The 25,195-nt window shown below is 38.3% G+C and overlaps 1 protein-coding gene across 1 annotated transcript in view; it reads right to left on the bottom strand.

Annotated features, from left to right (window-relative positions):
* LOC136877293 (aconitate hydratase, mitochondrial) overlaps nt 1–25,195 on the bottom strand; it is a 225,399-nt gene that overhangs the window by 98,282 nt on the left and 101,922 nt on the right. Inside the window, exons 7-10 of the mRNA XM_067151224.2 lie at nt 18,154–18,329; nt 17,938–18,067; nt 17,658–17,815; nt 17,210–17,468 (exon numbers count right to left, since the gene is read on the bottom strand). Of these exons, the coding sequence (XP_067007325.1) occupies nt 17,210–17,468; nt 17,658–17,815; nt 17,938–18,067; nt 18,154–18,329 (723 nt within the window). The remainder of the gene's footprint in view (nt 1–17,209; nt 17,469–17,657; nt 17,816–17,937; nt 18,068–18,153; nt 18,330–25,195) is intronic.

The following is a 25,195-nucleotide window of genomic DNA, read 5'->3' as shown; positions in this document are numbered from 1 at the left end:
AAAGACTGACAAACTTCAGAAAATTGAAAGGAGGATTGGAAGAACCTGTATCAACAAAAAATATCAGAAAGATGGACAGTGGCGGTTAATACCTAACAAAGTCGTGTACAAAGAGCTAGAACCCATTACAGATACTATGCATAAGAGGAGACTGGGATTCTTTGGACATATCATGAGGATGCAGGACTCGAGACTTCTGAAACAACTAGTACAACACAATCTCATCTCAAAAAATACCACAACAGGATGTAAATGGATCAGAGAAGTAAGAGAGGATCTGAAGGAAATAGGCCTTACAACAGAAGACACCAAAAATAAGATAAAATTGAATACAAAACTGAAGAATACAAACCTCCGCTTTACCCTTACACAAAACAAACCAACAACACGCACATTTTCAACTGAGGAAAGGGCACGAAGATCGGAGCGTCTGAAGAAGTACTGGGAGGACCGCAAAGCCCGAACAATCCCTTTAAAGAGACCTGAACGACGGACTGACTAAAGTGATCCTATGTGGTCATAAAAGAGGAAGAAGAAAAGGGTATTATCGTCGGGCTAAGGTTTGTTGATGACATTTTTGCAATTATAGATGAACAAATCAATAGTAGCGCTAATTTAATAGATCAAATTAACAGTTTAGACCCTTTTGTAAAATTCACATTAGAAACTGAGAAAAATAAACTAAATTTCTTGGATCTAACCCTTGAAAGAAAATTTAGCCTTTTCAATCTTTACAAAACCGACCCAAACTATAAATACCGGACGAAAAGATTCACACCAACCTGAGGCACATAAAAGGAGTTCCTTTTTAAGCATGTTAAATAGAGCCTTTAACATCCCCTTGTCAAAAAAACTATTTCCAAAAAAAAAAAAATGATCTAATTTACAAAATAACGATAAGCAGCGGATACACAAAACACTACATAGATTAATAAATAAAATTAAGAATAAACCTCAAACGCAGCTGATAAAAGAGCATAAAAAGAAAGACTTTGCCACTTTCACTTATAATAATGGGAACATTTTTTCCCGATTACTAATATTTTTAAGAGACTTAATTTCAAAATTGCTTTTCGTACCAATAATAATAATCAACGTTTAAACGTTTAATGAGAGTTGTTACTTGTAATCTTTAATTACCAAAGCATTGCAAGTAATAACAGATATTGAAATTCGGGGATATAGAATCTTAAGTGTTCAAATTGTGCCAATTCATACATTGGGAAAACAGGGCGCAACTTCTTAGTAAGATACCAGGAACATATTAATGCTAAGAAACATAGGAAATACTTGGCCATGAGTCTATATATGACTGAACATAAACAATTTTACGACAATAGAAAAATACTACCATTCTGCAAACGTTAAACAAAGGTAAATTAAAGAATATTTTGGAAAATATTTATATTCAGATTGATCAGAAACAAAACCCTAGCCATCAATATCTTGTTAGAAAAGGTTACCAAATTGGATTTATCTAGAAAAGCCATCAGACAGGATCCCAAAAAACATCCAAGACTACTACTCTCAGTTAGCTCCACCCAACACAGCATTCCCACTACTTCTCATTCCGCTTCCCCTCGCCTATTACAACGCATCCTCTCAGTTAGCTCCACCCCATACAGCATTTCCCTTGCTTCCCTGCTCCCCCTACTTCTCCTTCTGCTCCTCCTCGCCTACCACAAGCTCCTTACGCACAGTTGTCGTCACAGCATAAGGGAGGATGCTATACACAACACAACAGACTATGAGGTAAACAATTTTATATATCCTTATACACCTCACCAACATTCTTACAAAGTATTCTCCTTCAGATTCTTCTAACTTCAACTATAGTTGTTCTCAAGAGTTCCCCCGACAATCATACGTTGGAAATTTTTTTATATTCTTATCTTCAAGACTCAACAAGTATATACTTCTCCAGCCTAAAAAGAAGACCCCTTATGCCGATTTTATTCATTAACTTGGACATTGACTTGCTGGAAATTTTAACCCAATAAGTATGAACATTTTATCTCATCATAATCATTATATATATATATATATATATATATATTTTAATTGTCCTGCCAATTTTTTTTTTACCAAATGAAAGGTGTTCCAGATGATTTGCATGCCAGATTTTACATTCTTTGGCGGGTTAACTGTATTTGTCTGCTAGATGTCAGTTGAAGAGAGGGTAGTATAATAATGGATCACCGACGGTCCAACATGAGTTACATCTCAGAGTCTGCTGGTGAAATGTTACCTACCCCTCATCGACAGGAAACATTTCAACAACTGAGATGGTTTATTTGAGTAAAAAATATGACAATGAACAAAAGACAACATCTTGTGGAGGAAAACAACTAATTTAAAATAAGACACTAAATTACATAACTTACTAATTAAATAATAAATAATTAACAACTTCAGCAGAGTACTCGGTGACGCTGATGGCCTCAGGATTTACTTTCAACAGATCTTTCAGTGTGTGTGATGTGGGACACAGGCTGCAGTAGTATAAATACCAAGTTGTTTGTTTATGAGTGTGAGAAGAAAAGCTCTACAGACAAGCAACAAAGGACTCAAAACAGATTGTAATAGAAAGAAAAAGGATTCAACAACTGGAGTGGCAATTAGACGGATGATGTAGATGGTAACAGAAGGATGTTTAGAAATAGGGGACAGGACAAAATGTAATAAATACCAGATTACTGAAGTAGATGCGGGATGATGTGGAATAAGCCTGGAAGCATAACATTTTAGTGTGCTGTCTCATAACAGAGGTTGGCAAATCATTACGGTACCTGAATTTCTGTCCCAAGTCATTCTAATTAGCTGTTGATTCAGAAAATTAGTAGTGATAAAATAATGCAATGGAGAACATGTACTGCAGGTTAAGATGATCTGGAAATTAAGAAAGATTCAAGAGATTGGCACAAGGTGTTATTCCACTCCTGAAAGTAGGCAATTATACAGGGCGTCTCAAACCTTTCGGGTCAAATTGAAACAGATGATAGTGGGTCCACAACCGATTATACTGAGATAGGGAACCAATAGTCGGAAATGCATATTTACTGTATTATGGACATACACAGCGTAACAACATACCTCACAGTAATTGTTCAAAGTTACGACCGCCAGTCACAATGCGTGTATTGCAACGGCACAAGCAGTTCTGCCGCATTCTCACAAAGATCCCAGGAGTCTGTCTACAATGGAAGAGGCAGTGGGTGATAAACAGTGTACAACCCTGACCACCGAACAGACGTACTGTACACAACTTAGCTCATAGCACGTGTCATGTGACGACCACATGCATCCCACTGACACATTAACCTGTGCCGCACACACACCAATATTCCTGGTGTCAGTTGCCCATTGAATCAGACAGCTTGTGATGTGTCCATGGTGAGGTGTGTTACTGTGTACAGTGCATAACGCATAGTCAAAGATGGAGCGTTACTCGGCATGAGAGTTGGCAGATGTGCATTTAATGCTATGGTGCAGCAGGAAGTGCCTGTAAAGCAGTGCAAATGTACACAGAAAGCTTTTTCAACAGGCGTCATCCTAATTGGAAGAAATTTATCTCCGTGGATACCAACTTACAAGAGATGGGATTGTTCACGCCACAGAGAACTGGTCCAAGTTCCCACCAAAGACATGTCCGTACACCAGACTTTGAGAAGATGGTGCTGGATCGTATGGCCAACAACCCAGCTATAAGCACCTGTCAACACACACTTTGAAGGGTACAGTGTGGAGAGTACTGGAGGAACAGGTATTATACTCCTATCATAAAGAACGTGCGCAAGCACTGGGACCAACGGATTTTGAGCCCCACATTCACTTCTGTCAATGGATTATCCACCGCAGTGCTGTAGTGCTGATCTTTGTATAATTTGTATTGTTTACGGATAAGGCCTCATTCACCCACGATGGCGTTTTCAACAGCCGCTACAGCCATGTCTGGAGTGAGGACAATCAACACGCCACCTGCATCACTGGCCACCAGCAACCATTCTGAGTCATCGCATGAGCGGGCATTGTCCAAGATCACTTAATAGGACCTTATTTGCTGCCTCCCAGTTTGACTGGTCCATGTTACCTGGTGTTCCTGCAAGATATGCTGCCACAGTTCCTGACGACTGTACTCCTTGTTGTCTGCGAAAGGATGTGGTTTCAACACAACGGTGCACCACCCCACTTTGATGTTAATGTCCATGAGGACCTGAACAACAGGTACTCTCATCGCTGGATTGGAAGGGGAGGACCTGTTCCATGGCCAGCGCGATCGCCGTATCTCACACCTCTGAACTTTTTCTTCTGGGGTTACCCCCCGTAGAAATGAAGACCTGCTTGCTAGGTTCCAAGCTGCCCGTCTTCTGGTAGAACAGACACTAGGGATCTTTGAGAGAGTGCAGCAGAACTTCATTCGCCGTATGCATCAAGACTGATGGTTGTCACTTTGACAATTACTATGAGCAACGTTATTATATGGTGTACACTGCATATGTCCATTACACACTAAATATGCATTTCCGACCAATGGTTCACTATCTCAATACAATTGGTTGTGGACCCACTATCACCTGTTTCAATTTCACCCAACAGGTTTGAGACACCCTGTATAAATGATCAAGCTACAGAGGTATTACTGTTGCTTAGGTGGATCATTAAAAGGATCATATCATACTGGTCAAACATAAGATGGCCTTGCATATTAGATTATCTTGAAATTTTGGAAGGTATTTACAAGGGGGAAAACAAAAATTGTATTTATAACATTTTCAAGATCTATTATAAGTAAGATAATTTAATAAGCCTTGAAGTAAATCTAAGAACACAGGTGATATAAAGATATTGCAGTATATCCTCCATTTCATAGACGTATTTACTCACATATTTTCCAGTTCATTTTTCTTCCAAATTTTGGAGGTATTTATGCCAATCATGGGCAGGTGGCTTCATCACAGCTGCCCTCCAATATACAAACGGTATCCTGAGAATGGTTTTCTGTGGTTTCCCATTTTTCACTTCCAGGCAAATGTCGGGACATTTCCTATTCATAGACCACCTACTTATCCAATTTCACTTCCCATCATTCATTAAAGTAAAGTCCACTAATAAATAGACTTCTTGTTGAGTCATCAGTCCATAGACTGGTTTGATGCAGCTCTCCATGCCACCCTATCCTGAGCTAACCTTTTCATTTCTATGTAACTATTGCATCCTACATCTGCTCTAATCTGCTTGTCATATTCATACCTTGGTCTACCCCTACCGTTCTTACCACCTACACTTCCTTCAAAAACTAACTGAACAAGTCCTGGGTGTCTTAAGATGTGTCCTATCATTCTATCTCTTCTTCTAATCAAATTTAGCCAAATCGATCTTCTCTCACCAATTCGATTCAGTATCTCTTCATTCGTGATTCGATCTATCCATCTCACCTTCAGCATTCTTCTGTAACACCACATTTCAAAAGCTTCTATTCTCTTTCTTTCCGAGCTAGTTATCGTCCATGTTTCACTTCCATACAATGCCACGCTCCACACGAAAGTCTTCAAAAACATCTTTCTAATTCCGATATCAATGTTTGAAGTGAGCAAATTTCTTTTCTTAAGAAAGCTCTTCCTTGCTTGTGCTAGTCTGCATTTTATGTCCTCCTTACTTCTGCCATCGTTAGTTATTTTACTACCCAAGTAACAATATTCATCTACTTCCCCAGACTATGGATTTTTAAATTAATCTGCCACAAATTAATTGAATAAAGGAATATTTTCCAAGAAAATTTCCTTCAAGGTGAATTCTAATCACAACCCAGTCATTGAATTAAGAGAATTACTGTAAGAGCAAATGATGCCTCGCATTACAAAATCATAAATTAATTCGCAAGGAAAGCAATACAATGTTCCACAGAGACCAAATACGGAATCCTTATCATCATGAGAAAAACAAAATATATAGTATCCACAGAGACCAAATACGGAATCCTTATCATCATGAGAAAAACAAAATATATAGTATTATTGATAAGGGTAACTAATGACAGGTTAACATATAGTAAGTCAATAATATATGAACATACAACATTTCCAAAACAAGGTTGATAAGAAAATATGCTTCACTTGATAATTGCACACATTCCTTTTTTAAATTTTTAAAATTTTTTTTTTACAATGCTAAATGTTCAGATCAAAATTTTTCTTGCAAGAGGATTGATATCTGAAGCATAAATTTATTCAAAGAATTATTAGTATAAAGTATTTATTTATTTATTGTATGGCTTTTAGTGTCGGGGAGTGTTCAAGAATATGTTCGGCACCCCTGGTGCAGATCTTTCTATTTGACATCCATAAGCGACATGCGCGTCTGAATGTGGGATGATGATGAGGTAGGGAGACTGAAATCTGGTGTTGGCATGTAGCCTACTCCTGTCAAGAACACCAAGGGGCCTGTTCAAAGCTTTACGTCTCCATACGACAGACAAATCGCCATAGTCATATGCCCTCACTCCATACGAACACTGAGGAGAGGTCGAATTCAATCCAGGCTTTCGGAATGTAATCTAATGATTAAAAACTGTATACCACTACCTCTCTTACCCTGCTGGCCAATATTCTCCTATGTGAATTTTTTTTCGACCAATGGGACTTAAACTAGCTAACCACGGTGTCATACCATATACACTTGACGCAGGCTGACAGAATGGAGATGGATAAACTTAAGATTATTTGGACATGTCAAGAGGGTGGAAGTGGGAAGGATGCTGAAGCGGATGATGGAGACCCAAACAGAAGGGGGACGGCAAGAGGAAGACTCAGAATATAATTAGCAGAAACCTGGAAGGAACACAGTTAAGAAGGAACAACGGTGGCTGGATAGAGGAAAAGGTGCTATAAACATCCCAACACAATGGGAGCTGGACAAGAGAGATTTTTATATATTATGTGAGCTTCAGAAATATTTTGCAAACATTTTGAAATGAAAATACCATTTTAAATGAGAACACTAACCAGATAGTTCTGATGGATTCTGGATATTGCCTGTTTTTATTGTCGTTGACCTGAAAGTAAGTAATGCTTTATTTATACTTCAATGCAATGAGTAGAGTCCATTTAACTAAGATTAGGACTTACATTCTCGGTGTTACGTGGTTAAACATAATGAATGGAAGTATTCAGTTCCATATTTTTGTCTAGTCGCAAATTAAAATTTTCTTTAGCAATGTTCAAACATCTTAGTGCGAAAGAACACATGCAACAATGTAAGATGAGAGGGTTGTTAGTTAGTGATGACAGAACAGTTCTCTGCCATTAATGTAATGAAACTGCATCTAGTAAGAGAAGGGACTCTCGAACCAAGCACACCGAGAGCGAGGAACTTACAATAAAAAAGTGGGTGAAAGAGCCACACATCGTTGAGGTGAGAAATGTCAAATTTTTTCCAAATGTGTGGAATGTAGAGTTTGAGGGATGTTCCACCATTCAACACATTGCAATGTGTTGAATGGTGGAACATCCCTTAAACTCTACATTATTGGTTAAACGTCAACACGGAAATGAAGATCATAACCTACAAAGTCTGTGGAATTCACTTTGTATTTTATAGAAAGACTTTTTTGTATGACCAATGAGATGAGAGATACAGGGAATAGTAAACTTTCCCACTTTGGCTCTCACAAGCTGAAGTGCTGTTTTGCAAAGCTGTGTTCATCATGGCAGAGTCCTGCAGCGAGGCCCAGCCCATGAGCTGCTTCAGCAGTACACTGCAATGGGCTTTGAAAGGCTCGAACAAATGAAGCCCGTGATGTCATCGCACGGGCCGGTCTGGGCCAGTGCTCTGTCATTCGTACGCGGTGTGCCAAGGACAGCGCTGTGGTAAGTTCTATGGGCTGACTGCTTCAATGTGTACAGTGTACAGCGTGTCACCGGAGTGCGTTGCAATACGGTCGAGTGGAGCCGATCAAATTTGCTGTGGTTTTCAGTTTGACTTCTCCGTCTATCCTGTTATCGGAAACGAATGTGAACTGTAATTCCAAAAGAAAAGAAACCGTGGCAAAAAATCGTGAAGTAAAAAAAGAAGCAACAAACGAACTAAAAACTGCACAATACAAGATTTCTGAACCGGATCCTAAACTTAAAAGTCGTATTTGGTTGGTATTCAAGCCTGTAATTGACGGTGATGGGAAAGACGTTAATTTTGTGTGCTGTACGATCTGCGGTAAACTTTATCTACACACTAGCAGTTACTCGCGGCTTCTCGCGTGGATTTCGAAATCGTTCCTCGGTACTGTACTAAGACATTATCTGAAAATCCCTGAAGTATAAAACCTCACTGAAAAATTGAGTTTCATTTACCCCAGAAACTCTTTGTAAACAAAGTTTGTCGTATTGCCTTTTGGGGCTGAGATGACCATACGACATAGAACTGTACACGTGAGAACGTCTTTTCTCAAGTACAAAAACCACGTTTCTTTATTTTTAGAGGAGATTACAAATATGTATTTCCACATCTGTAACATCTTCAGGTTCTGAGATATAAGTATCCGCATAAAAAGAATTCAAACCCTTTATCAGCCCTTCCTCCACCCCGTCCTACGTGGATTTTCCAAAAACAAAAAAGAGAGACATGTGTCTTTATTTTTAAAAGAGATTATAAATACCACTTCACATCTGAAACATGTTAATTTTTGGAGATATATTGTAGATATGCTCAGGGATTATGTATACAAATTTTGGTTGGCAGCTATGCCCAAACGTACACATATTATCGCGCCGCTGTAGAACCCTGGAGCTGGCGTTGCCATGGTTACGGCAGTCCATTTCCTTATCCGATTCCGAGAGCAGGGGTAGTGTGGTGCCAATATCTCCATAACGGTCGGTTTCAGGGCCGTAAAACATAGTTTTCGGGCCCATAGGGCTTACCGAGATTTGTTCTTTAGGTCAAGGGGCTTAAAATGAGCTTAGTGTTGTCCTTGCACGACAAATTCGATATTTCGCCTATATTAGCCTATTATTTTTATGCCTTCCCTGTCGCCCCCACCTCGAATTGTTTTGAAAATAAAATACAGCCCATGTCCCTCAGGGATAATGTATATTTACATTAGTAAAAGGATTTTTAGAATCGGTCCAGTAGTTTCTGAGATTACCCTCCAGATATACACAAACTAACAAAATTCGCCGTCTCTATTAAATTAGTGTAGATTAAAGGAGTCGGACTGATTTTTGTCTTTTTTATGATTAGATAAAAAACTTACGATGAACGAGGTGTGCTTGAACGACGAGCATTCTAATGTTTCCGTGTCCGGCTCCATGGCTAAATGGTTAGCGTGCTGGCCTTTGGTCACAGGGGTCCCGGGTTCGATTCCCGGCAGGGTCAGGAATTTTAACCTTAATTGGTTAATTTCGCTGGCACGGGGGCTGGGTGCATGTGTCATCTTCATCGTCATTTCATCCTCATCACGATGCGCAGGTCGCCTACAGGAGTCAAATCAAAAGACCTGCATCTGGCGAGCCGAACATGTCCTCGGTTACTCCCGGCATTAAAAGCCATACGCCATTTCATCAGACTCCACGACTATGCCACAACCTGCCAAAGTAATGAAATTTTCTTCGTGGACTGACGTTCATGATGCTCCTATTCCAACAGATGAGCTGGAAAGATATTTAAAGCAAAATTGTTGAATGCAGGAAGATAGATATAGCATCCCATTGGAGAACAAATGGACAAAACTATCCAAAATTTCACCAGATCACTAAGAAAGTAATATGTATGCAAGCATCATGTTCAGCTTCACAGATAAATTGCAGTTCAGCGGGCTTCATTATCAACGCACGACAATGCTCTTCTTTTCATTCACAGCAATTCCATTCCACCACATTAACAATGACCAATAAACTACTGACACTAAGTAAAAGCTATGTTCAGGATTGTTTTTGTTGTTGGCAAATTGCACGTCATTTCTGTATATATTTTATTTTGAGGTAAACGCGAATGAAGTCCTATGAATATGCTTCGTGTTATTTAGATTCATTTTCAGTTAATTTGATGTCAATTGCAAACGAATATTAGTTTATAATAAAGTTTCTGTTTGTTTTCAATTATTATTATTATTATTATTATTATTATTATTATTATGAATATGATTATAGTGCAGGAGAAATATCTACCGTTTAATTTCAAAATGCGTACGGAATTCATAAAGTGAATGATCCGAATAGTAGTGTGACGTGAACGTTTCGTTGTGCACAGCGCACATGTTATGGTGGAGAACTACTCGAGGTCATTCCACGGAGCCCGCCCAGTGCGGTGGACTGCGGTGGGCCGTATGAGCCCAGTGCTGTGGGCCAGTACGCTGCCGCGTCAGAAAGAGAAAGGCACTGCATGGGCTGGGCTGCAGGAGCCCGTGGGTTCGAAGTGCTGCGCGGTGGGTCTGGCTGCAGGAGTCTGCATCATGGATCACAGACAGCAGTTAGTAAATATGATAAAATTGGACTGTTCAAGTTTTCCCATTTCACATACCAAAACTCTCAGAAAACAACATATGAAATGGTGTATAGTTTGAACACACAAGCTGCTTTCATCACCAAAGCTGGTAAAACGGGCTAGAACAAATTTGTTACTTTCAACGACCTAATCCCAGTCCCGTCCTTGACTTTGACAATATTGAAGTGACTGAGGTATGAATGATAATAATAATATCATTCCTTATGCAGCCAATCCCTGTTATGATGTGCAAATATCAATCATAGGGTCAGGCAGGTGCAAGCATTTCAGTGGACTTGGCAGACGGATAGGCGACAGCATTGCTGGGCTCGGCAAGGAATGGGAAAACTACCCTGCTTATTTCCCTAGTGCTCCTCTGCAGTGACACTTCGGCTGTCAATGACAACTGATGGCAGAGCTGCTGAGGATCCAACCAGCCTTCGAGCAGTGTGTTTCAACATCTATATCTAATACAATCAAAAGCAGCAGCAGCAGCAGCATTATTGACATATCATTAGGCTGCTTCGAGGACTTCTGAATATCAGTTCTCTAATTTCTTTCGAAATTAGCAGAGCAAGATTTAAAGACACATCTTTGTTTGAACCCACTACAGAAGCACTGGAAGAAATCAATCCTAAATTGATAGCAAAACTGACAAAAATTAAGAATCTGTATTTGAGTGTAGAAAAAATTAGTACAGATTTATTCATTTGAAACAGAAAGTAGTAACTGTGTGTTCAGATTCTTGTGCAGACATTCTAAAAAAATTAGGCCCACAGTTTGCATTCAAACAGTGTGGTTACTGTGTGTACCAATATAGACTCAATACCATAGAGCTGTGACTAACTACAGGACAACTACTTGGTTGCAATGACAAGGTTTATATGACTGTGTAAAATAACTTCAATACAGTGAAAAACCTCATCAGTGCGTTCCTCCTTAACATGCTTTCCCACTTAGAACGTCATAAATTTGAAGTTCCAATCCTCATCGTATTAAATCTATATAAAAATATCGCATCACAAATTTTATTTATTACCACTTAGTACGATCAGTTTTTCTAGCCCTGAAAATTTTATTTGTCATCCCTTGTGAAACAAACATAATTTCCAACTCTAGTAAGAGCCAACACCACAGTTGCACGAGTACGGGAAAAGGCCTTGAATCCCTGAACTATACAGGGCGAGTTGCACTTTTGGGAAACAAGTTGTTAGCCTTAGGAATGTTGATTTGCTTGCCGGTTAGCAGCGAGATTGCTGAATAACACAGTGAGCCTGTTTGTGCATGAACAGTATTTTGCATTAAATTCAGAAGTTATAAATTTATTTTGTGTTGAGTGGTACAGTGAAGTATAGAGAGTATTTGTTGTGTGGTAGCCTAAATCTGGATTAGGAACATAATCATTTTAAGGGCCGTTTTCCCCAAATGAGTTTAAACTAGGTTTATTATAATCTGGTTTAAGTCTGAGTTTAAACTGACATTCATTTTCCCCATATTGGTTTAAACTTTGTATCAAGTTTAAACCTGGCTCAGAGTTAAACCTTCTATATTGTTGGTTTAAACTGCTGTTTATATTCAACTTTCTTGACATTTTATTAACGTATCTGTGATTTTCCTAATAGAAGGGTTAGTTTTGACTACCAGTACTGCAGCACTTTAATGAAAAACGTACTAAAATTATAACCTAGTATTAGCATTAGAAAAATGGGAGAATTTATTGAAGTCTTTGGTTAAATAGGAAATAATCTTGATGTGCAAGAGAGGTTAAGAAGCCGCGTTCCAACAGAAGTTTACAATCTTGGAAAATCGGATGTAACGGAGTTCTTTGATGGATTTATAATTCATAAGCGAACAGCAAGGATTGTCTAGTATCGAAGAAGGATTCATTTAAAACGTCAACTGCATGAAATAATGCTATTAATAAACTTAACCATGATAGGTTAATATTGTGTTTGGTCCGTATTGACTGGTCTAAATGTACAATATAACTATTTATAATAGTTTATTTAAATCCGCCTTGATCAATACACTCATTAAATGAAAGAAACATTATTTATTAAACCATACATGTTTCGGGAAATCTCAACCATTCCCTTCATCAGTGGTTCAACCAAAATTGTATGTATTGATCATTTTTATAATATTTCGTAAGTTCTCTTTACTCTTTGACATGATGTATTGGGACACAATACTCCTTCAAATTGTAAAACAAAAGATTGTGTCATTATGTTATTCTTTGATCTAACCACTGATGAAGAGAATGGTTGAGATTTCCCGAAACATGTATGGTTTAATAAATAATGTTTCTTTCATTTAATGAGTGTATTGATCAAGGCGGATTTAAATAAACTATTATAAATAGTTATATTGTACAAATAATGCTATTTCGCTAGAAGCAATGATTCTGGTTGCTTTGATGCAGCAGGCCTTTTTGTTCATTAACAACGGGGACCACAGACCTTAAATTGCAGTCTCCTTATAATATTATATACTGTAAAATACTGTTCGTGGTATGAATACTGTAATGTGAAGCATAAAAAATATTCCTACTTAAGTCGTGTAATACGTCCGCTCTTCATGCGGTACCTGGTGGCTGTGGTCGCTAAAGCGGGAAGTCAGCATCGTCCGGATCCGTGACAAGGCGGTTCGAATCTAATTTGTCGAAAATATTTTTACCATCAGAATGTTGACCGGCACGGTAGGAGAGGCGGTGGTATGCAATTTCTAATCGCTAGATTATATATTTATAGGATCAGAAAAACAATAAAGTATTTCATGCTTGCTAGTAAACTTGTAATAGAATAGATTATAGTTAAGAATGTTTCATCGTGTCTATTGCCAGCATACCAGCAATAGAAATATTAATGCTATAGGGAGAAGAGTATTATGCATACAGTACGACATATCGCGAACTTGGTTATGTTATAAACGAATATGGAATCAAGTAATACATCTCCAAATTATACATCCTCAGTGGTCTGTCTGCTGGATCCAAGGTTTGTGAGATTGATCCCGGCCGAGGGCGATGGATTTTGATAGGAGATAGATCCCGAGCATGCTTGGAATTTTACTTGAAATTCACATAAATGTTGATTTTCTGAGGAAAGGAATACCGTAGGCCTATTGCTGAAAGACCAGGATTTTAATATTTCAACGTTCCCGTGTGTTCCGTAAGACAATACAGACATCAAAAGACACGTATTAGGCCCACGGTACTTGTTTATGGTAAAACATGACAGAGAAAAATAAGAAATAAAAGTGCGTTCCGATAAACTGTAGACAGCAATAGGTAGAATTATATGATACAACACTTCGCACAAATGTAAACAATTTATTTATCAGTAAAGCTAATATCCCGCCGAATTTGTTCTTTATTCACTACGTACGATAGCATTAATTCGCCACAAACAGCTGATATTATTACAAAAATGTCGGTCATTGAATTACTTGGCTCTGATTGGCCAATTCCAATCGACCATGCCTTCGACTATTCCTTCAGTGCAGCCAACGTTAGCGCCAACGACAGCTCGCCCGTTTAAACTAAACGAGTGTCAGAAATTGGTGGAGAAAATGGACGCAACTTTAAACTAGGTACTAAAGTTAAACGGGTTTCATTTATACCAGGTTTAACTCGATTTGGAGAAAATGGCCCTAAGTTGACTAGCGCGGTGCATGTTTGTCTTGTAAAAAGTAAACTAATGTCCTTGCTCCAAGGTGGTGCAGCTCTTTTCAGGCACATCCCCACTGGAGGTGAGCAGCATGTACCATTTTAACTACATACCAGCCCTCCTGCCGTTCTTAAATTTCTGGTGGTACCGAGAATCGAGCCTGAGCCACAAAAGACGGCAGCTAACAATGCTAACCGTTATGCTATGGAGGTGGACATTTGTCTTATAATAGCCTAGTTATGGATAAGGAAAAAGTCGTGAAATCCTTACTAATGAAGACAAAATTAAAATCTGACAAAGTAGACTGGCATCCACATCTATGAGCGCACAGAGGTGTCACAAATGTCAAGTTTCAACTTGATCACTCAAGCTGGTCGAAGTATTGTTGGATTCAAAATGGCGGCCGTAGTAATTCCTCGGAGTCGCACATGGTAGAGTGTAACCTTCAATTCATTGCCTTAAGAGTGTGAACAGAAAATAATGTTTAACAACCCACTGGTCCGAAATAAAAGGCTTCTACTAACACTGGTTTTAGAAGAGAGTGATCTGCAATAATACTTTGACATTTTCATTGGCCCCCATGCATATGTTTTCGCCGGCCCCGTGGTGTAGGGATAGCGTGCCAGCCTCTCGCCTGGAGGTCCCGGGTTCGATTCCCGGCCAGATCAGAGATTTTTCTCTCGACCTGAGGGCTGGTACGAGGTCCACTCAACCTATGTGATTAGAACTGAGGAGGTATCTGACGGTGAGATGGCGAACCCGGTCTCGAAAGCCCAGAATAACGACCGAGAGGATGCGTCGTGCTGACCACACGGCCCCTCGTAATCTGCAGGCCTTTGGGCTGGGCAGGCCAAAGCCCTTTCAAGGGCGTTAAGTGCCGTTGGGGGGGAGGTAACATGCAAAAGTTTTCAAATTTGTTTGGTGTTTTTCACCTTTCAGTTCACTGTTATTTTATAAGCTCCAGCGGAAAAGGTTTTCAAATTTGTTCTCTCGTGTTTTTCACATATTTTAATAGTTTCCTCTCATCTTTAGAAATGGTAGATACAGTTTTCATAGTACCTGTGGATACACGTCGTAAAATGCCCGTGTCGGAAAAACATCGCATCTAGTGTTTCCATATCCTTATCGGATAGTTTTTATTCGTATATCTTGCGTAACATGTTCTTTTTACTTGCACCTTGCAGAAACATCTTAATGAGGTTCTACTTTATATTAGTATTTATCATGTTCTTTCTTGTTTTGATAATAGTATTAATGAGTATTTGAACATTTTAGGTAACACAAAGTTCTGGCAAGTTGAAAAATAACACCCTTTCTTGAAAAATAATACCGCTTTAAAAAAAAAACACCAAACATCTTTTGTAGGTCTCTACTCATAATCTATAAATGAATTACAAAAATGGAAGAACCAGCATTTTCAGATATTGCGAGGACTTTTCATAATTTTATCATGAGGTTCTACTGTACTTTTATAACCATATTTCATAATTTCTGCAACATATTCTATAACAATGACATTGGCTGAAATTTACACAATATGGCACCACTCCCCAGATTCTACAGAGGAAGATTTCATTACCAACTGAGGCACAGTAAACAATCCTAAATGAAGATGCCTCGCAATAAACCAATGATAATAGATTAATATATACATACATCTAAACAAAGTCCAACCCCACATACCGTGCAAAATAAACTATTGATGATTAAAACACACACATCCAAAGGAACTAACCCTTTGAGAGAATTAGTAATATGAGTAACTAAACGAGTTACAAAAGAGCATCAGGCAGCACAGTGAATGCCTGCAGCTGTTATGCCTGCTAGTTCCATTCTTAACCTTTGCCTACAATGGAGGACAGCTTATTTTTTATACAAATAAATTTTTGTTCTTAGATTTACTTTGAGATTATTAAACTATCTTAGTTATAGGAGAGCTTGAATATGTTGTAACTACTTTCATTATTTTCATTTAAATACCTTCTGAAAATTCTTGGTCATCTCATATGTGAGGCTGTCTTGTATTGGGGCTAAACTGTATCTATTACAGAAGTGCTGAAAGATATATCAAACACTGTACTGATAGATACAGGTATTACATTGAAGATCACAAAAGTAGTACGAGGTCAGCCTCGAGCAACATTGCGCACGAACACAACTTTTAACTTGAGATATGAAGGTACAGCCTGGTGTGAAAATGGGAAACCATGCAATACCATTTTCAGGGCTGCTGATAGTGGGGTTCAAACCAACTAATCTCCCGAATGCAAGCTGATATCTACAAGACCCAAACTGTACAGCCACTTGCTCGATTATTTACACATAATCTCCATGTAACCAGGTATCATCATCCTTCTGTGTTCTCACTTCCTCATGGTTTCTGCATATATGCAATTGTCTTACTTCAGCATTTAGGACAATTATTTGGAGGGGAAACAAAATTCCTTTCATTTTGCATTCATTTTGATTCACTGAAAAGAGCAAAACATGGGTTCCATAGTACTTAATCTATGAGTTAATTTAGTAAAACAAGGCCTGTATTCAAAATATTGTTCTGTGCACCACAGATTATTAAAGGTGAATTAAATGTCTTATGCATAACTGGTTCAACGACAGTGAAGACAACCCTAACTACAGGGAGTTTCCAATTATTTTTTTTTGCTGCTAATGGCTTTACGTCGCACCGACACAAATAGGTCTTATGGCGACGATGAGACAGGAAAGGGCTGGGAGTGGAAAGGAAGCGGCCGTGGCCTTAATTAAGGTACAGCCCCAGCATTTGCCTGGTGTGAAAATGGGAAACCACGGAAAACTATTTGCAGGGCTGCCGACAGTGGGGTTCGAACCTACTATCTCCCGAATACTGGATACTGGCTGCACTAAAGCGACTGCAGCTATTGAGCTCGGTGTTACCAATTGTTAAGATACAGTTATGAAAGAAATTATAAAGGTTTGTTCTGCAATAGTTTTTACCCATTCTAAATAAGTAAATATTACAATATATTCAAACAAAGACAGAATACAGGAAATTTATTTATATGTACCACAGATCACACTGCATCACTTACCATCAGCACCCTTCAACTTATCCCTGGTAGGATCAAAGTCAAGAGTACCCACAATTGACAAGGCTGTGACAAGTTCAGGTGATGTCACGAAGGCATGGGTGGCAGGATTAGCATCATTACGACCGGTGAAGTTACGATTGTATGATGACACAATAGTATTCTTCTCACCCTTCTTCACATCCTTACGATCCCACTGACCAATACAAGGTCCACATGCATTGGCTAATACAGTTCCACCAAAGTCCCTCAGCGTTTGAGCCTACAATATAAAAAGTTGTCATATTTATGTTCAGTAACAAATACATTAACAATAAGTACAATTTATGGTCTAAGGGTGTCAATATGTCATATATATGAGGGTACACTACACAGTACGGATAACCCTAAAATGGTCATTTATATTTTAAACAAAACCAATGAGTAAACAGCAATTCAGTTTAATACTTACAATGCCATCACGTTCAATTGTGGCACGGATCTGTTCAGAACCTGGAGTAACATTGAAGGGAATTTTGGCCTTCAGGCCATGTTTCAGGGCTTGTTTTACAATACTAGCACATCTGCCCATATCTTCATAACTGGAATTTGTGCAGCTACCAATAAGACCTGATAAGGAACCATAAGTAAATGATAATTATGTCTAAACTGCAAAACTGATATAAGAACTCCTCCACACACAACATGAAAGATTAATATGTTAGAAATAAACATCACAAGCAGCCACTCACCGACTCTGATATCGATGGGCCAGCCCTTTTCCTTTGCAGCTTGTCCAACTTTAGATATAGGGTGGGCCAAGTCGGGTGTAAAAGGACCATTAATATGAGGTTCCAACGTGCTAAGATCCAACTCAATAAGCTGAAATTAAACAAAGGGACAAGAACAATAAAATATCGGAAGCATGCCATATATACAGAAAATGATTCTCAAATTTAGTTATTCACCTGATCATAAGGAGCCCCTGGATCTGCAGTAAACAGAGTTTTCTGATATTTATCTGCTTCTTTGGCAATATCTTCTCGACCAGTAGCTTTCAAGTAATCACTCATTCGTTTGTTGTAGGGAAACAAAGACGTTGTAGCTCCAATCTCTGCTCCCATATTACAGATTGTAGCCATTCCTGAAAAACAATTACAACATGTCAAGAAAAGAAAAGTTCCCATGGAAAAGAAAGAGGAGTCTTTTCATTTTAAAAACTGATGACACCACGGACAACAGAGTACTTAGTGTCTTACTAAGAAAGAGATAGAGAGAGGAATACGAAAAGGAACATATAATAGGACAAACATGATGATAGGTCAGAAGGGGAAAAGGGAGCAACAGGAAGAGAAGACAAGGACAAACATGAAAACATGGTAAAAGTACTTAGTGTGTAAAGAATAACTTGTGGCCTAGAGCAGGAATTGAGGAATTATTACAGAAAACACTTGTTGAATGGTCAAGCGTGGGATTTCAAGCAACAAACCTTCTCAAACATGTTTCCAAGATTGAATGTTTCCAATTCCAAACCCTCATACCACTCTTAACCCTCTTGCACTATCGGCGTGAGAGGTTATGACGAGAACGCTCAAGGTGCCGATTCCCATTTAAGGATTTTGGTCATTTGCGTGGCTGTTAAATGGTAACAGTTGATTGTGAAAGTAATTTAAAGCATTTAATTTGTGTTTTAATCTACAGATACATCCAACAGCCCTACAAAATATTTTTATTTTCGACAAATGAAATCTGTCGACTCTGATATTGTTGTTATTCAAAGTTTTTATTGCGTGGATCTGTTTTGGTTGGCTTATGAATACAACAATTTGATACTGCAATCAGTTTAGTTTAGAGTTTATTTCGTTTCTTTGGTATATCGTGAGTTCGTTGTACTTTGCGAATTATAATTTTACACCTTTTTATTACTCTGTTGTTGCATGTGCTTGCATCATCTTTTTATCATAATGGCTAGGCCATATTCAAGGCCGAATGAGGCCGATATCCTTAAATTTTCAGATGATTTAGACAGTAATAATGACCTCCTTTCGCCGAAAGTGATTCCCGTTATGTGGGAAGTGACACAGCCACAGCTGCTCACCGTGCATCGGACCACGAGGACCTGACATTGATGACAGTTACGTGTACAGTAAATAACTTTGTACCATGCTTCATGAGTGAATTGCAGCGCACACATCATATTGAGATCAAATTATTCAGAATTAAATGTTCTTTCTTTTAGGTCTCAGAGTAAAGAAGAAAGACTCAATAACGTCTGATCTTTCTATCATGGGAAACAATAATTTATTTTTAAATATTTATTTTCAAAGTTAAATAATTTTTTTCGGCTTTACCAATAGTAATATGTCCAAGGTATCTTCATTTCTGAAATGCTCAGTTTCCTGTATTAGTGTGATTTATTTTATTTTAATATGTGTTAAAACTGTTTACAAGTTTATTTTTTGTAATTTGATTGGAAAATCAGAGAAATAAGTTTGAACTACTTCGAGCAAACCCCTGCATATAGCTGACCTGGAAATCAACTGCCAGATCGAGCAAGTGGGAAGCTACCATGTTAAACTTTTGATTATGTTACCAGTCAATACATAAAAGTTTAATTCCCTAAGATGTTCTTCTATTCCTATCTTCAAACTAAGTGGGTTAATCTGGTCAAAGATAAGTAAGGTGAGGAAATGGTACTGATGCACATTAGAGTTTCAAATGCCTACCTTCATTTATTTATGCTAACTTGAGGCAAAAATAAAATTCCAAGGGCAGTTATCTCAATTCTACACCTAAATTATTAACATAATACCAGGTGACTCATTAGCACTGGCAGGAAAGCAAATGTATACAACCATTCAAAAAGGAGAGAACACGAAGTGTATTCTATATTGAAGAGGCAATATCTACAAGACTGATGCGTGTTCACAAAAAATCAAATAATGGAAAACTGGAAACAATGCATACAACATAATATATGACTGAATTTTCGAAATATTGGATTATAATGCTAAATAATAATAATAATAATAATAATAATAATAATAATAATAATAATAATAATAATAATAATAATAATAATAATAATAATAATAATGTGAGGCTTGACTACAGTGACCATATTAACACAGTATGGTCAAGACCCTGCAGCCACCATATTCCTCCCAATGACTAACAGCTGATTGTATCACAGCAAGGTTAGACACAAAGAAAGTGAAAAGTATGAATTAAAAAGAAACACACCAAAACTCAAATATAATTTCTATTAAATATGGAATGCCTAACAAAACAGAAAACTTACAACATTAGCAGACACATGTAATAACATCAAAGTTCTCTATTCGGTTGACAACATGCCGTATACACTGATTGCATGAGCTTGCAACTGATTCTACTACAGGCTACATAAGTTATATATTTGCAATAGATGACACTGCCAGTTCACAAGTTATTCAAAGAGCTCAGAAATAATAATAATAATAATAATAATAATAATAATAATAATAATAATAATAATAATAATAATAATAATCATAATAATAATAATAATAATGCTATTGGTTTTATGTCCCACTAACTACTTTTACGGCTTTTGGAGACTCAAAGGTGCCAGAATTTAGTCCCGCAGATCCTTTACGTGCCGTTAGATCTACCAACATGGGGCTGACATATTTGAGCACATTCAAATACTACCGGACTGAGCCAGGATCGAACCTGCCAGGTTGAGGTCAGAAGGCCAGCGCCTCAACCCAGTGAGCCACTCAGCCTGGCAAAATTTACAGTAATCTATGAAGTGTTGGGGATGACAATAAGAAAGAAGTATCTAAACTTGCTGGAGGTGGCAAATTCTCCCTATAGTATTAAAAGCGAGTGCCCAATGTTCATTAATTACCTGCATGTACATACCATTTTAAATTACACAGTCAAAAGTTAGCAGGTGATTTGACAAAATTGCAAAATACTTCCACTGATTTACTACATTATTTTTATGTCTTCCACATTAATATATGTAGTTGGTGAAAATAATTCTGGACACCTTAGTCTATCAAACAATTTAAATTATAGACGCGTGTGCTGCCACAGATTCACTGGCTAAGGACAGTTTTACTTTTCTTCCTTTTCGAATCCATTTTTAGCCTAAATACAATGTACCTCATGATGAATGTGCTCAATAACATGACGAGTCAGGTACCGGAATCGCAGAAATTTCGCTCTTCACTTCGGACATCAAGAACATTTTTATGCCAGTAAGATTTGCTTTACGACTTAAATATATCAGTATAGTTTGTAATTCTTTAATTTCTATTACAAACTGAAATGTGTGTATATCTGAATGAGACAAGCTGCAACTTGGTGTTGATGAACCAATTGTCGAGTTAAAAATTGGAGCATTCTCTTCTGTACCTGTTATTGCAATGTCTGGTCGATTAAAATAAGGTGTATTTCTTATTTTTAGGACTGCAAGGTTTCCGAGTGCTGGGAAGCTCCCTTCTTTCGGAGGCTCTTGGTGAGAAAAAAATTGTGGGAATGGTGTTACATATTAGAATTCCTTTTCCATCCTCTCGTACTTTTTCCTCACATATGCGGCTCAAAGTGTGCCCAGTGAAAATAAAATGCCAGTCATTCCAGCAAACTACAATGTGGGTACTTAGGATTACCTCTACATTAAGTATCATGGACTTATTTCACAAACACGATGCATCAGTAGGAGACCACCCTTTTTCTTGACCACGGCAGCCCATTGCTTCTTTTGAACTGGGTCCCTGTGAAATACCTTCATGATAAATTTTACCTCCAGCCTGTTGGTACAGCTGAATGCAAAACAACCTGACATTGACATATTTACAAAACAGTGTTAGGGAGAAATATGGCGAATCGAGCACAACTCCAGGCGCGGCCAACAAGAAATTGAACAGACTTAGCTGCACTCTATCAATATAGTCACTGTAGCCTTGATGAATTCTAGTTCAAGCATAAGGAAACATTTCTGGCTTTCTTGTTGAAAAAATTCATTCATAATGCAGGTGTTCAAAAGCTTCTCCTGCTGACTGATTCACTGACAAATGTCTCATACTTTCAAGAACTCATCTGAGCATATCTCGTATCACAGATGCACATACCTCGAACTCCCTGATGTAATTCCTCAACATTCAGGGCTTAAACGATTTGGAACACATGTAGCTCTACAGGAAGAAATGCAGCAGGGTTAAATTGGGAGATCTTGCTGGCAAAGGTATGGGACTACTTCAACAATCCAGTATTCAGGATACACTTGCATAAGATGACTTCTCACATGCCGGAAAAACGAGATGGTGTGTCATCCCACTGGAACCAGCGCTGTACTCTCAGTGAGTGGTAATTCTTCCAGCAAATTCTACAACTTATTTTTAACTAATTTCTAATAACATAATCCTCCCAGTCTAGTTGGCAAAAAGACAAGTCCAATAGGAATACCACACCAGACGCTAACACCCCAACATTTCTATGTACCTCTTGAACCCAATGAGGGTTTTGGGAAACCCAATAGTGAGGGTCTTGTCTGTTGACAATGGTGCTCCACAGAACATGTTAAATGAAGTCAGGGTTATAGAGTATCTGAATAACTCGTGTGCAGTAATCACTAGCCTTGTGGTATGGGAATAGGGTGCTTGCCTCTTACCCAGAAGCCCCGGGTTTGATTCTCAGGAAGATGAGAGATTTTCACCCAGACCTGAGGACTTGTTCGAGGTTCACTCAGCTTAAGTGATTACAATTGAGGAGTTATCTGACAGTGGGATGGCGGCCCCGGTCTAGTAAGCCAAGAATAACGGCCAAAAGGATTTGTCATACATCACCTCATGTATGATGGGCCGAGTAGTTCAGACGGAGCACTGGACTTCTGAGCCTTACTTGGCAGGTTTGATGCTGGCTCAGTCCGGTGGTATTTGAAGATGCTCAAATACGTTACTTGTGCCGGTGTGTTTATTGGCACATAGGAAGACCTGAGGGATAAATTCCGGCACCTCGACGTAAATATAGTTAGTATATTTATATATTTATCGTGTCAGAAGTACAAAGTAAGAGAGACAAAAATTAAACCAAAAAATTTTAAACATTGGTTGACCAAAAATTGGCCACGACAAGCGCATTTCGAGTTGCTCTCATTAGATCTTTAATGGTACAAGTGGCTGGAGAAGATGGACACAGTAGAAGATGTTCGTTAGTCTGCTTAGTACCACACTTGCAGTAAACTGTCTGTTGACAATGGTGCTCCACAGAACATGTTAAATGAAGTCAGGGTTATAGAGTATCTGAATAACTCGTGTGCAGTAATCACTAGCCTTGTGGTATGGGAATAGGGTGCTTGCCTCTTACCCAGAAGCCCCCGGTTTGATTCTCAGGAAAAACAATAACTCTATTAACGTTATTATCGTTATTAACAGAACGATATAGCTACATCAGAAATCGCACTTACCATACACTGAATTTACCTCAAAATAACGAACAACATTCTGTACCATTACCTCATTCTCATGTACTGGCTCTCTCTTGATGGTCGCACATGAAGTGTTCCATTAGTCTGTAACCTCATTATCGTAAGCTTAAAAATGTGTTATGAAGGTAACTGATGCATTGGGTATCTCTCAGTGAAGACTGTGAGCTGCAGCGGCATTTTGCAGTATTTCACAAAACAGCAGAATAATTTCACTTATTCCTCATTAGTAAATGTATCAGCAATGGCAGCCATGGCCATGTTAACGCAAACTAAATGTCTACTGACTAATGTATGTAATAACTGCGCAGCACAAAAGAAAAACTGAACAAACTGAGCGAGTTCACTGTAAGGACATTCGCGATGAATCACAATATCAACTTGTTACGTAGACCCTTTGAATTTGGCAACTCTTTTGTATAGTCTGCATGGGTCAACTCATTAACCCTTTGATTTCCTTCCTCGAATACAGATAACTCTCGATACACTCTCCTGTTCGAATTGTCGTCTATACTTACTTTCCTGCCAGCACCTGGCACATAGAATTATGATTATTATATTGTATTACACATTTGTAGCAATTTTGATTTGTCCGTATCTGGACAATCTGCATGCAAATTTCAACAATTTGTTTTTTACCACAAGGCAGATAAGAGAAATTGGGTGAATTATTGCTAAGTTTTAATTACTTTTGTCAGATGTACAGCAAGTGTGTCATCAGAAATCTTTTGCATGCTGACATCATACAACATGGTGGTGAAAGAGGGACTTTTTCCATCCCTGAAATATCCTACTACCTCTGTGGGGTTTGAAGACATGATCTTGTGATCTGGAAGTCTACATCAGTGATCCACAGAGCGAAGGAGCTAGCCCTACAGTAACATGCATTAATCTTAAGTTTCTTCACATAAGTACACAGGACTACTACTTCGGCAACGTTTCTCAAATCCCGGTGGGTAGGCACATGTGAACTGCGTCGCACGTGTGGACTTGGCCCTGTTTTAGGGCTGGATGCCCTTCTTGACACCAACATAATATTCCACTTATTTTGTGCTTTTGTTCTTGTTGGTCAAGTAGTATGTTTACAAGGTGGTATATCAGACAAATAAAGTCAGCATAACGAGTCAAAGATGATATCAAACCCACACTATTAAACATCATGACTACATGATGACAAGTTAGTTCTAGCTTACAAACAACCAGTACATAAGACATAAAACGAATGACAATCATATATACCAATAACTAAAGTTGAATCCACTTCTATCCACTATAATACACTATCTCAAAAAATTACACCCCAAGAGAAATAAATGTATACTGTATGTTGCATTTAAGTAATCAGCCTTCAAAACTAAGGAAAATCAAATTACTTTATCATTTAAGATTATATAAAACAAACTGTCTCCAAATCACTTTTTGGTAATATCTTTTACAAAATTCTCATGTACTCATCCTGTTGTAGGCACATCAGTCCATCAGGCTGAATCGGGCTGCCTTTCCATTTAGTTGATCATGGCAGAATCGACTGCGGTCCA

Source organism: Anabrus simplex, chromosome 7 (assembly GCF_040414725.1).
Source record: "Anabrus simplex isolate iqAnaSimp1 chromosome 7, ASM4041472v1, whole genome shotgun sequence".
In the NCBI taxonomy this organism is placed as follows: domain Eukaryota; kingdom Metazoa; phylum Arthropoda; class Insecta; order Orthoptera; family Tettigoniidae; genus Anabrus; species Anabrus simplex.
The sequence above is the reverse complement of the archived record's forward strand: the minus strand, read 5'-3'. Positions and strand labels throughout refer to the sequence as shown.